General features: G+C 43.6%; 1 protein-coding gene across 2 annotated transcripts in view; it reads right to left on the reverse strand.

The window, feature by feature from the left end:
* Positions 1 to 12,023, reverse strand: part of LOC107123229 (calcium-dependent secretion activator 2) — a 656,096-nt gene that overhangs the window by 249,436 nt on the left and 394,637 nt on the right. The window contains exons 10-11 of one of the 2 annotated variants that reach the window (XM_015426436.1): positions 7,711 to 7,819; positions 6,726 to 6,926 (exon numbers count right to left, since the gene is read on the reverse strand). In XM_015426436.1, the coding sequence (XP_015281922.1) occupies positions 6,726 to 6,926; positions 7,711 to 7,819 (310 nt within the window). Of the gene's footprint in view, positions 1 to 6,707; positions 6,927 to 7,710; positions 7,820 to 12,023 lie in introns of both variants that reach the window. The other variant, XM_015426435.1, reaches the window with a different exon arrangement.

The following is a 12,023-nucleotide window of genomic DNA, read 5'->3' on the forward strand; positions in this document are numbered from 1 at the left end:
CTTAATGAACTTGCCCACCTACCACTTCTGATCCTCTAAAGCACAGTATCATCCTTGTTGGCTCAGTTTGCCTCATGACTGGAATCTTTAATTTGTCAGGCTCTGGGCATGATATCCTTTTGGAGTCACACCAGGACTGACAAGTTTTCTGTTCGTTTGTTCGTTTGTTTTGTTTTTTGAACATAGAACATGTCATTATTTTCAGTAAGATATCTGTCAAGTCCCTCTCCAAAAAGGTTTATGCCCTGAAGGAAACTGCTTTAGCTTGTGCGGCAGAGTCCCCATCCCAATTCTGAGCCACATGTTCCTTCTGGCTGCTACACTGCATGCCATGGCTCTAGCTAACTACCGCAGGATGTCCAGTGAAGTATCTGCCACAATCACTGTCACTACGGCAACCTTCTTAAGTTTGTCTTTAAGTTCTTGTGGGACTCCACTATCAGCTGAGGCTAGTCTTGATGCCCAAAAATGTACCACCCTGGCAAACCCTGCTGTTGACATCCTGATGGAGCAGGCTGAGACTTCGAAGTCTTTGCATAAGGCTTGCTGAAATCCCCTATCGCTGGGTCTTGGGCAACCTATCTGCATCCATAGGGAGAACTGGAGGTCAAGTTAGTCCCAGGTTTGTCCACCATTGGCACCTTGGATCTCTTAGTAGCCTCTGGTATCAGGGGATAAAACTTGGGGAGGGAATCTGATGGTTAGTTTTTTGTGTTTTTTTTAAAGCTATAAAAGGCTGCGGGCAGTTAGAGGCTTGCCATTGCCTGCCTCAGCCTAGCAACCCTGGGTTTCCTTGGTTGTCTCCCATCCAAGTACTAACCAGGACTGACCCTGCTTAATTTCTGAGATCTAAGTGTGGTCCAGCCTGGGCCATCCAGGTCTGGGCTGGCATCACTGCTTGTGGTACTGCCAGTTTGTACATCATCTGGCCAGATTCCACCAGAAGTTCTGGGTCAAAATAATCATTTCCCTTAAGTCTGGAGGAAATTCTAAGTACTTGGAAAGGAATCTCAAGTACAGCTTTTGAGGGAATAGCCAGGACTGTACTACTCCCTCTCCTTCCTCCGACCATTCCCATTCTGCCCTATCTGAGGATGGAACTGGGGAGTCTGAGTCCTTCCTGGACTTTTTGCAGCCATCAAGTCACAGCTGACTTATGGTGACCCCCCTTGGGCTTTTCAAGCAGGAGATGTTCAGAGATGGTTGGCCTTGCCTGCCTTTGTGTCATGTCTCTGGCATTGTTTGGTGGTCTTCCATCCAAATACAGACCAGGGCTGACCGTGGTTATTTGATGAGCTCAGGCTATCCTGAGCTATCCTTGCTGCCTCTGATTCCTGGTCCTCCATAGAGTCTTGCAGGGACTGTGAAGCTTATGTTCTGGATAGATCTGACTTGCTAAGTATACCCCCCAAAAAAACCTGTTATAGCCTCTCTCTGGCAAACAGTGGAGGTGGTGGAAGTGCTATCAAGCAGCAGCCTCATATGGTTTTCAAGGCAAGAGACAGCTAGAGCTGGAGAGCCAACCAGGGCTGACCCTGCTTAACTTCCAAGGTCTGATCAAACTGGGCTAGCCTGGACCATCCAGGCCAGAGCCTCTGCCCTTGCCTGCCTCAGCGTCGTGACCCTGGACTTCTTTGGTGGTCTCCCATCCAAGTACTAATCAGGGCCGACTCTGCTTGGCTTCTGAGATCTCAACAGATGAAACTAGCTTGGGCTATTCAGCTCTGGGAACAGGGAACTGGCAGCCATTTTCTGTTTGTTTGCCTGGGAGTGAAAGTGAAAGTAAGCCTGCCATGAGGCGCCAGAGAACCAAGATGGCCACCACCATCTCCCCCACCCTCCTATGGCCTTCCCTGGGTCTTCTAGCTCCCTGTCTGTTCCATGGGAACTTTCCCTCTGAAGAGGAAAAAGGAGGGGGAAACGGCTCTTTAATCCACTCCAGCCTGTCCCAGGTTGGGGAGGTTGGAAGCCCCAGGAAACAATTTCCTCTTCATCCTCCCTGAATAGCTTGGGGGTTTGCTTGGGTTTTTTCCCCCAGTCTACCACCTTGCCCTCCTTTGCCTCCAGTCTAGGCTTTTTGGCCCCGCAAGGGCTTACCATGATTCTGGTGAGGGCTAGAGGCTCCCAGCTTCTCTGTTCCACCGCACGCCGGGTCCTCTGAGACCGGGGAGTTTGCTGGGTCTGCAGCGCCGCCCTGGTCTCCTTGCAGACTCAGCCGCTTCCCCTAATGTGCGATGGTTGGGGAGGCGACCTCCAGCCACAGGCTGGGCCCGGTGGGAGTCTGCGTACACAGCCTTGGCTACTGGGGATCTCCCAGTGCCATCGGCTTCATTTGCGGTTTGCCACTGACTGCAGCTCAAAATAATGAAGAGGGAGGGTCTCTCCCTTCTCCCTCTCTTCTTCTCATTTTTGGATCGTGGCGCTCTACAGAGCGCCTGTGAAACACATCCTGCTCAAGCAGCAGGGCCGGTAAGACTGGATTGTTCCCAGGGGACAGGGCCCTCCCCTTCCTGGATTGATCTGAGGAAACCGACCCTGTTCCAGAGGGAGGAGCCTATTCCCAAGGGTAAGGACTGCCCCACTCCCAGGACCACCGGAGAAAAATAACAAGCAGCTACTGTCAGACAATCAAATACACACAAGGGCTAGGTGGCATGGAAGGGGCTAGGGTAAAATGACAGCAGCCTACATATCCTGATGCCTCACTGTGGTTGGACAGCTGCTACATGGGTCCATTGGTTCTTCCATCATCACACAGCTATCACAACACATACTTCTCAGGCTGGCATGCATCTTCCTTCAGCCTTTGGTCCTGGGAGAGTATAGCCACAGATCAAATCTACTACCTCTTAGAAAGTCAGGCCTGTGCTACTTCAGTGTTTCCATGGAACTACTGAGTAGCTGTGAAATGCTCCCTCTAAGCTCTGGAGTCTTGTGAGCAAAAACTCTACTTTGTGAGCAAGCAGTTTGGCCACTGCATAAATTAGTTTGCTCTGGAGTCATCCTTCCTGTTCTAAGACAACAGGGTTGCCAGCCTCCAGGTGGGGCCTGGGGATCTCCCGCTTTTACAACTGATCTCCAGCAGACAGAGATCAGCTCCCCTGGAGAAAATGGCTGCTTTGAAGGGTGGACTCTATGGCATTTTTACTATGCTGAAGCCCCTCCCCTCCCCAAGCTCCGCCCTCTCCTGGCTCCATCCCCAAAGTCTCCAGGTATTTTCCAACCCAGACCTGACAACCCTATAAGACAAAAATGTGTGAGTTGTTGTTCAATCGTATAGTCGAGTCCGACTCTTCGCAACCCCATGGACCACATTATGCCAGGCCCTCCTGTCTTCCATGAGCTGTGTGTGAGCTGGAGGCTAAAAAACTGTGAGCTAGCTCACACTAACTCAGCTTAGAGGGAACCCTATGATGCTACCTCCTGGGAGACAGCTGCTTCAGTTCTCCTTCTTCTTTGTCCACGTGGTCCTGTCCTCTCCCTAGTAAAAAGCTTTTCCATCTCATTTAGATACAACAGAAGAAGTACTGCGGGCAATGATCTGAACTTTGTTAATTGGGATCATCAGTCCTGCTGCAGGACTCAATACTTTTCCCTTGGGAGCCAGTACCCTAGGATTTCAAGCATGTAGGCCTTCTACAACTCATTGAAGCTGGTGGATAATCTTGAGATGTTTAGTTTTATTTTCTGATGAGTTATGCCTGCCACAAATGGACAGACAGATGGACATGATATCTTTTTAGTATTATAGATGCATGGTAACAGCCTACCAAATGATTTGTTTAGTTATATTTGGTTTGGATCACGGTCATATGGGGGGGGGGCAAATGGAATCTTTGTCTGGAGGCCCATGGTGGTTATCAGCAGCCCTGAGTGTGTATGGGGAGATCCCTGGAAAGAATGGTGGCATCGTCAAGGCTCTTGCAACATTGCAACAGTGATCAATGCTTTCTGTGCAGAGTTAATTTAGGGGTGTCATTCATGTACAAAATTGTGATTGATGGGCAGTAGCAGGGTTGCCAAGTATCTTTTGGGAGCAGTCAACATTGCTATCTCAGATCTTGGTTCTTTCAACACTTCTTGTGCTTTCTCCTTTACGGTTGGAAAATGCTCTGGATCTCAGTTATGTTACATTGGTGTTTGATATACTGATCCCGTAATTGTTTTGAGATTTATGACCAGTTTTTCTTTTGTACATTAGGATGCTTTTGAACTGTAATTTACCTTTATTGTACATCTTTAAAGAGGCAGAATAGAATTGTATTAAATAAACGTACATGAAGACAGCTAGAGAGCCACTATGCAAACTGCAGTGAATTGAGGCTGCAAGATTGCAGTTCTAGGTGTACTGAACACTTGACATATAAGCTCAGCATAATAAAGTTTCATTTACATTTAAAAAACAACAACCCTACTCTGTAAATTTGTTTCCAATGTTCCTCTGAATAAATAATCTTACCTAGCACTGTTTTACATGAGCAAGAATATTAATTATATCTCTTTCCTCACTATTCCAGGCTCAAACTGCCAACAGCGGTGACAGATCATTTGCTAAAATTTGGGCAAGAAACACAAATAAAGGGGACAGGAGGGTGGTGGCGGCTGATTTCTAGAATTAAAGGGGCACATGGACAGGAGAATAGAGTCTTTCCCCCCACTCCTAAGCCCTGATGGGGAGGGAAATGGCATGGGGGAGTATAAAGTAGGGAGGTATGCCACCTGTGAGTGGAGGGTTTGTTGCCATACATCTGCTTCCGCAGAGACCTGCTCATGGCACCTCACAAGAAATTTAAACATTACAGTAATAAAGCCACATACAACAACAAAGAACAAAATTTATCAGTATTAAAACCAGAAATAAAACAAGCAAAGAGCCTAATAAACAATGCTCATCATTACAGCAAGACAATTTTCACAAAGAAAATAGTATTCATAGAACAGCCTCTGTCTAGAAGCAGACCATGAAAACACTAATTAAAGAAGATGGATCATTAAAGAGAAAAAATTTTCAGCCTGGTGCTGAAAGGAGAGTAAAACTAGGCACCAGGAGAGCCTCAAGGATGAGGACATTCCAAAGGCAAGGCACCACCAGTAAAAAAAGTCCTGTGTCTGATTGCCCTCACCCCACTACTGGCAGAGCGTGGCACAGGGGGCAGGGCTTGGGATAAGGCTCTCAGAGCACCTGTTCTGCATTAAAAACCAGGCCTCACTTTACACACTCTTGGGGCAGACTCAGCTTTTAAAAAACAGGTTTCTCACTGTCAAGGGCAGTTTGAGCCTCAGGTAAAAACAGATTTGCTTTGAATGGTGAACTCTCACCAGTACTGTGCTTCTAAGGAATGAGTGTTATATTCTTTTACACTGTCTTTTATCCCAAGATGAAAACAAAGGGGCAGGGAAAGTACCTCATTATCTAGGGACTCTTGTACTTGTGCTAAATGGCTTTGACTTTATGGATCAAACCTGAATGAACAGTTTCATAAGATAAACCTTGGTCAAAGTTAATGGGTTTGAGCGAATTATGTGCAGCCCCTCAGAACAACACTTAACATGTTCATTACAGACATTTGTACTTCGGTGAAGGCTCAATGGGAAGGACCTTTGCATATTAATAACGTTACAGAGAGGGGCTGTGGCTCAGTTGAAAACAATGTTCCCTCTAAGCTGTGGAGTCTTGTGAGCAAAACTTCTACTTTGTGAGCTACTGGCTTTAAAGTTGTGAGCAAGCGATTTGGCTACTGCATAAATTAGTTTGCTCTGGAGCCATCTTTCCTGAGCTGAGACAAAATTGTGTGAGCCAGAGGCTATAAAACTGTGCGCTAGCTCACATTAACTCAGCTTAGAGGGAACACTGGTTGAAAAGCCTCTGCTTTGGCTGCAGAAAATCCCAGGTTTAATCCCCGGCATCTCCAGTTAAAAGGACAGGAAGAAGATGACATGAAATACCTCTACTTCACTCCTGGAGAGCTGCAGGAAGTGTGAGTAGACAATATTGACCTTGATGGGATACAAGGCAGCTCCATGTGTGCTCATGTGTATGTTTGCCTACAAAAGGTTCCAGGTTCAATATAATATGACTTTGTTTTAATGTGGAATGTTTAAAGATGCATTTGTTTGGCATATTTTTAAAATTCATAAAGTATTTAAAATATGGCTTGAATACGAAGTTTGAATGTAAGGACCTAATCCATATTTCCTTCTGCCAACCACTGGGCTGATGTGCCCCACTAAAGCCCCAACAAATGACAGCTGTACCTGACATCTGAGATATATAGCTCAGGATCCAAGTTCCATTTGCTAAAACTGCTCAGATTGGTCGGAATTGTGGCTGTTTCAACCAACCAGGAGCTATGTACAGCACCTTGCTCCCCCCCCCCTCCACTGAGTGCAATCCTGGCTGGGTGCTGTGACCACAACTGGTCGCTTTAGCTTTACAGTGGATGCTTCTGGGCCATGAAGTGTCCAAGATCCAAAACATACATTTTAAAACAAATGAAATTGCTAAAAGTAATAACATCTTTTTATACTGTTTCCATGGGAATACACATTTGAACTTTAACAAAACTGACTGTATATTTTAAAGTTAATGCAATGGCAGAAATGAGTTGCAACTTAAGGGTTCCATGGCTATTAATGGCACAAACCTGTCAGGAAAATCAAGTTTAATTCTGATTAATTACAGTCAAGAATTTCATGAAGTTAAAAACCAAACAAAACAAACTTACTCTGTGACAGATCGATGTGGATATTGCTACCTTTTGAGTTCATCTTCTGTGCCTGACTCGCAGGGATGGGCTTATAGGACTGGCCTGTTGCTCTGTACATGGCTTGAACCCACAGGATTCTATCCTGCTCATCATCACTGGCAAATATCACAGTGTCACCTTCTTTTACAGCATTGAAGAACATCTGACCACCTTGGAGACCTGCAAAATTGGGAAGTCAGAGTCAGGGCCAGCTCCAGTGATTTTGCTGCCTTAGGTGAAAATTAGTTGCACGCACACACCCTTTTCTTGTTCTTTACAACTGAATGGAGTGTAGGGAAGGGGGGGCTGTATCCACCTCAAACCCTACATGCAAACAAATGGGGTGCGGAGCAAGGACAGGAGGTATATTCCTCTCCAAAAGGTATTATCCAGTCGCTGTTTCTTTTCCTTGTGAACAAAGGGTACATACACACAACCTATGCTTTCCATTTTATGATCATGAAAAAGACAAACTTTTTCCTCAGAAGGCAAAAATAAATCTGTTGCTTCAGTTCCTGAAGAGTGAATATTCAGAACTTATAAAAAAGAAAATAATACCCCCCAAAAAAGATGGTCAATCTTATTTTTCTTAATGTAGCAAGACTCGTTGATGTTGAAAGAATTCTGTTGACCAAGCATGTATAAATACTCTGATTTGTTTTAATGACTGTATTGTATTACTGAAAGAGGTCTGTTGACTGAACAGTAAAATCTTTTCTCTATTCCAGTAGGGTCAAGAAGGGAACAAGAGAAGCAGCCAGACAATACTCTGCAATAAGTAATTTTTACTATTTAGGAACTCTGCATTTCGCAACATTAAATACCTGAATATTCTATGACACTAGCAACTTTGATTAGCATTTTTGTGATTTTTTGCATGGCTTCAAAGAGGACCTATCTGCAAGAATATGACCAAGGAACCTGGTTCAGTCACATAACTAGTGAGCATTATGTCTCAAAATACCTGAATGAGGTGCTGTATAGTCCACCGTGTATCCTTCAAGCTGCATTAATTCCTGAGGCTCAGATTTCTTCTCTCTATAGCTGCACATAGCAAATGTGTACTGGCTAACCTGAGTAAAGAAAGTTTTAGGTTTACAATATTTTATTATACAATCTTAGTTATCCATCAGAAGACTACAGTACAAAGTTCACTGAAGTAAGCAATAACTTAAGATGTAATCCTCTTGGAAGTAAATCCCATTTTATTCAAAGGGCTTACTCCCAGGATAGCATCCTTAGGACTACAGTCTAGATACTAAAGATATGGTTACAAATGACATTTCACATAGCTAGCAACTATGCAGTAAAAATGAGAAATGAATTAAGAAATACAGGACAAATTGGTCTTTAGTTTATCCTCCAAAAACACAGACACGTAAGTCGTCTAATGAATTATACCATTGATCTGCAGTACAATGTAAAGTCATCAATGACTGTGAAACTATCATGAAAAAACAAGAAGCAAACTGAACAGGAATTCGTTGGCTCTTGATAAACTAAAACTATTGACACTTCCGGTCTGTGGATCAGCGATGGCGGTCGTTCTTCCCGGACCTCGGGGGAGCGAATCGCACACCAGCGGTATGGAGGGTTGCTACCTCAAGTAGCATTCACACGGAGCCTTTGTGATAGGCTCCAGGCTATAGGGCTTTTGAGGGGCAGCCTCTTCAATGGCTAAATGCTGGAAAATTGAGGCTCCCCTCTGCCCTGACGGTCCTGCCGCTGTGTGGCCCTCGGGCACAAGCTGATTCGACTGGGACAAACGCTGGAGATTGAGCGGAATATCGATTACTGTGAGCGAGGTCAGGGAAATGACCGACAATGAATGTGAGTTCAAAATAAACTGAATATTTTAAAAGCGAACCACCACCACCCCGTGGGGAAAGTGGAGCGCAAAGAGGGATGCCTCTTATGCGAACGGACAGATAAGCGTAACAAAGGGGGCAGGGGGGAAATAAGCAGTGATTTTGTTTTGAGAGACTTACTTTAGCGCTGACATCGAGGTGACGATTTTTTGAGTCCCTGAGAAGCAGTTTGAAATGGTAAACAATCGTATAAAATGGCAGCCTTGCAAAGAAAGTTTAAAGCTAAACCGGCGGCTAGTCAGAGCCCAAAACCGGAAGAGGGAGCAGACGTCTTGAAAATGTTAGCGGATATGCTCAAGCCGGTGATGGAGCAACTCGATGGTATTAACCAGCAACTGACTTCGCTGAATCAAAACTTCGCATCCCAGCAGCTCCAACTGGCAGAAACGGCGAAGAAGGTGTAGCATACGACTGAGAGAATTAAAGAGATAGACACCACAAACAAGAAAATGAAGAAAATAATGGGGGAAGTTGAAGCAAAACAAAACTTCCAAGAAAACCGTTTGTTACAGCTACAAATGGAAAAAGCTAACATGATTCTCAGATTCCAGGGAGTTCCTGAATTGGCGAAGGAGGATCTGAGGAAGCTGCTCAGTGAGATCATTGCTCCAGCAATAGGCTCAACAGTGGATGAAGTAGTAAAAGAGATGGAGACTGCTTATAGGGCATACTCCAACTATATTAAAAAAAATAGCCTACCTGGAGAAATTGTGGTCAGATTCTCAAGAAGACAGACCAGAGATGCTATTTTAAAAGCAACTTCAGCAACTCTACTGAAAATGGGGGATATAAACATTAAAACTTTAAAAGACATTCCATTTGAAATTCGTCAAAAGAGGAAAAGCTACAAGGACTTAATTTCCTTTCTTCAAATCAATGGAATTTCGTACAGGTGGGCGATCCCAGAGGGTGTCATCTTTAAAATCAACGACAAAAGAGAAAAGATTGACTCCATTTTTAAAGCCAAATAATTTTTGAGACGTCAGTTGGGATTGGAGGAAGAATCCAAAGATGAAGAATCGAAATTAAGTGACTCTGCTACCTCTGGAACGGATGAGGACTCTGCTGTAGAAACGGGAACAGGCGCAATGAAAGTTACATATGATTTCAGAGCTAGAAAACCGAAGTAAAGGCAGAAGGACTCTGAAAATTGCCTTTTGAAGCAAATAACAAGAAGAAAGCTCAGAAAGTTCTCTCACAACAACTAACATACTAACATTGAAGCCGAGACAAACAAGAACTTACAAGTATATTGTTGTACTAACACTTTTATTAATAACAGATTAACACGGATAGGATCTCCTCCTCTTGGGTTTTTAGTGTAGTGTGGTTATCTATCCTTTATCCTTAGATGTAATCCCCTTCCCTTATATTTCCTTGTAATTTGGTAATCTTATAAAAATAATAAAAAATATCCCTCCGGGGATTAAAAAAAAAGATAAACTAAAACTATTTTCAGATAATGGAAGCAGGATACAAATAAGAGTTTTTAAAGCAATAAAGGCTATCCTGTGTTGGGTTAGCTTGCTTGCCCCTGCACAATAATCTGTGCCCACCACCTCTTGTGTCCAAACACAATATGCACCTGGGAGATGTTTTGTACTTTTTGAAAAGTGTCATTATTGTTTTATCTGATAAGGGGAAGAGTGACCTGAGGATCAGGGGTAGGAAATGTAGTGGTGGTGAAAAGTGCCATCAAGTCGACTTCTGGTAAAAGTGTTTCGCTGCTCGGACGCATCCCGTCTCGCTCTGATGGAGACGCGCCACGACCCGGCTGACGGGAGGGGTCCGAGTTTATCCCATACCTCCCCGGGGTCTTTGTAGGAGACCCCCAGCCTGGGGAGCTGAGGAGAGCCTCTTCCAAGATGACGGCCAAGGAATTGAGGCTCACCTTCTTTCCTGAAAGGTACCGTCACCGCGGAGCCAGCATGGCACCCAGAGACGACTGTCGGAGCAAGCGACCACGATCAAACTTCTAAAAATGCTTCCAAAAGATCTCCAAGGCTCCAAATCGTGAGTTAAGCAAAGCTCAGGTGAAAAAAGCAAAATGAACCTTGGTAGTAATTGGAAGCGCCTAAGTTTGAAGCGTTGGGGAGAGGAAGTCACACAAACCTTTTTTTTCGCTGAGCAAACTTTAAAAATGGTTTTAAATCGAAAATAAAAGACTTTGAGCTAAAATAAGCACATCGTATAACTTTTGCCTTGTTTTGGAAAACTTGCTTCTTTTTGATATAGCTGGGAGAGGATGGAGAGTGCCGGATAAAAAACTGGTGACCGGAAATAACCGGTCCTTCACAGAACCAGGAAGTAAATTCAGATTTCTCTGCACTGCTAGCAAATGCACTGCGCCCCCTAATGGAGCAGATGACTAATCTCAACACTAAGCTTGATAATGTCCAAAAACAGCTGAATCAAATGGATAAAAGAACCTCAGCAACTAAGAAAATGTAGAAAAAGATGGAAAAACAGACTGAGAGTATTAATAAAAGAGTGGATGAAGCAGAGAAGGAAAGATCCGCTGATAAAATGCAAATAACAGAGCTTCAGCTGGATAGATCCATGTATGTTCTACGTTTTCATGGAATCCCCAAAGAGAAAAATGAGGACTTAAAAGAACTCTTGGCCCCATTAATGGATTACAAACAAGAAGATTTAATAAAAGAGATGGATGTAGCGCATAGGACTTATCTGGATTTTATAAAGAAAAATAAATTACCTGGGGAAATCTATCTGAAATTCACGAAATGATCTACTAGAGAACTGGTGTTAAAGTCAACAATGGGAAAATCCTTAAAAATCAAGAATGAAGAAGTAAAATTTTTGAAAGACATCCCTTTTGAAATTAGAAAACAGAGGAAACGCTACAGGATGCCCTGAGCCCGTTCGCGGGGAGGGTGGGGTATAAATGCAATAAAATAAATAAATAAGATGCTCACTCTCACTCTGCAAAAAAAAGGGAATACCATATAGATGGTTATTCCGGGAAGGGCCGAGCTTCAATTTCCAGGGGGAAAAAATATAAAATTGACTCTGTTCCAAAAGCGGAAAAATTTATGGACCAAGTGTTTAACACAAAAAAGAAGCAGAAGGAAAGAACTTAAAACCGGATGGGGAGGAAGAAGAAGATGATGAATCCTACTTACAGGATTCAACAAGCCAAACTTCCATGTCATCAGAATCATCTGAATTGGAGAAAGAAGCGGCCGTTCCGAAACTCCAGAAAATGAAGAAACGCAGGAAGAAAAGACTCTAGAACTAAGGCAATAGTATTAAAGGCAGAAATTGCATTAAGCTACTAAATATGTATTAATAATTGAATCAATTCTTAACATAACGTGTTATATTAGGTTAAAAACAATATTTCTATAACTTCTCAGATTGTGACATGTATTAGTCTTTACCTATTCCC

This window comes from Gekko japonicus, unplaced genomic scaffold, assembly GCF_001447785.1.
Source record: "Gekko japonicus isolate JY-2015 unplaced genomic scaffold, Gekko_japonicus_V1.1 scaffold943, whole genome shotgun sequence".
Lineage (NCBI taxonomy): Eukaryota > Metazoa > Chordata > Lepidosauria > Squamata > Gekkonidae > Gekko > Gekko japonicus.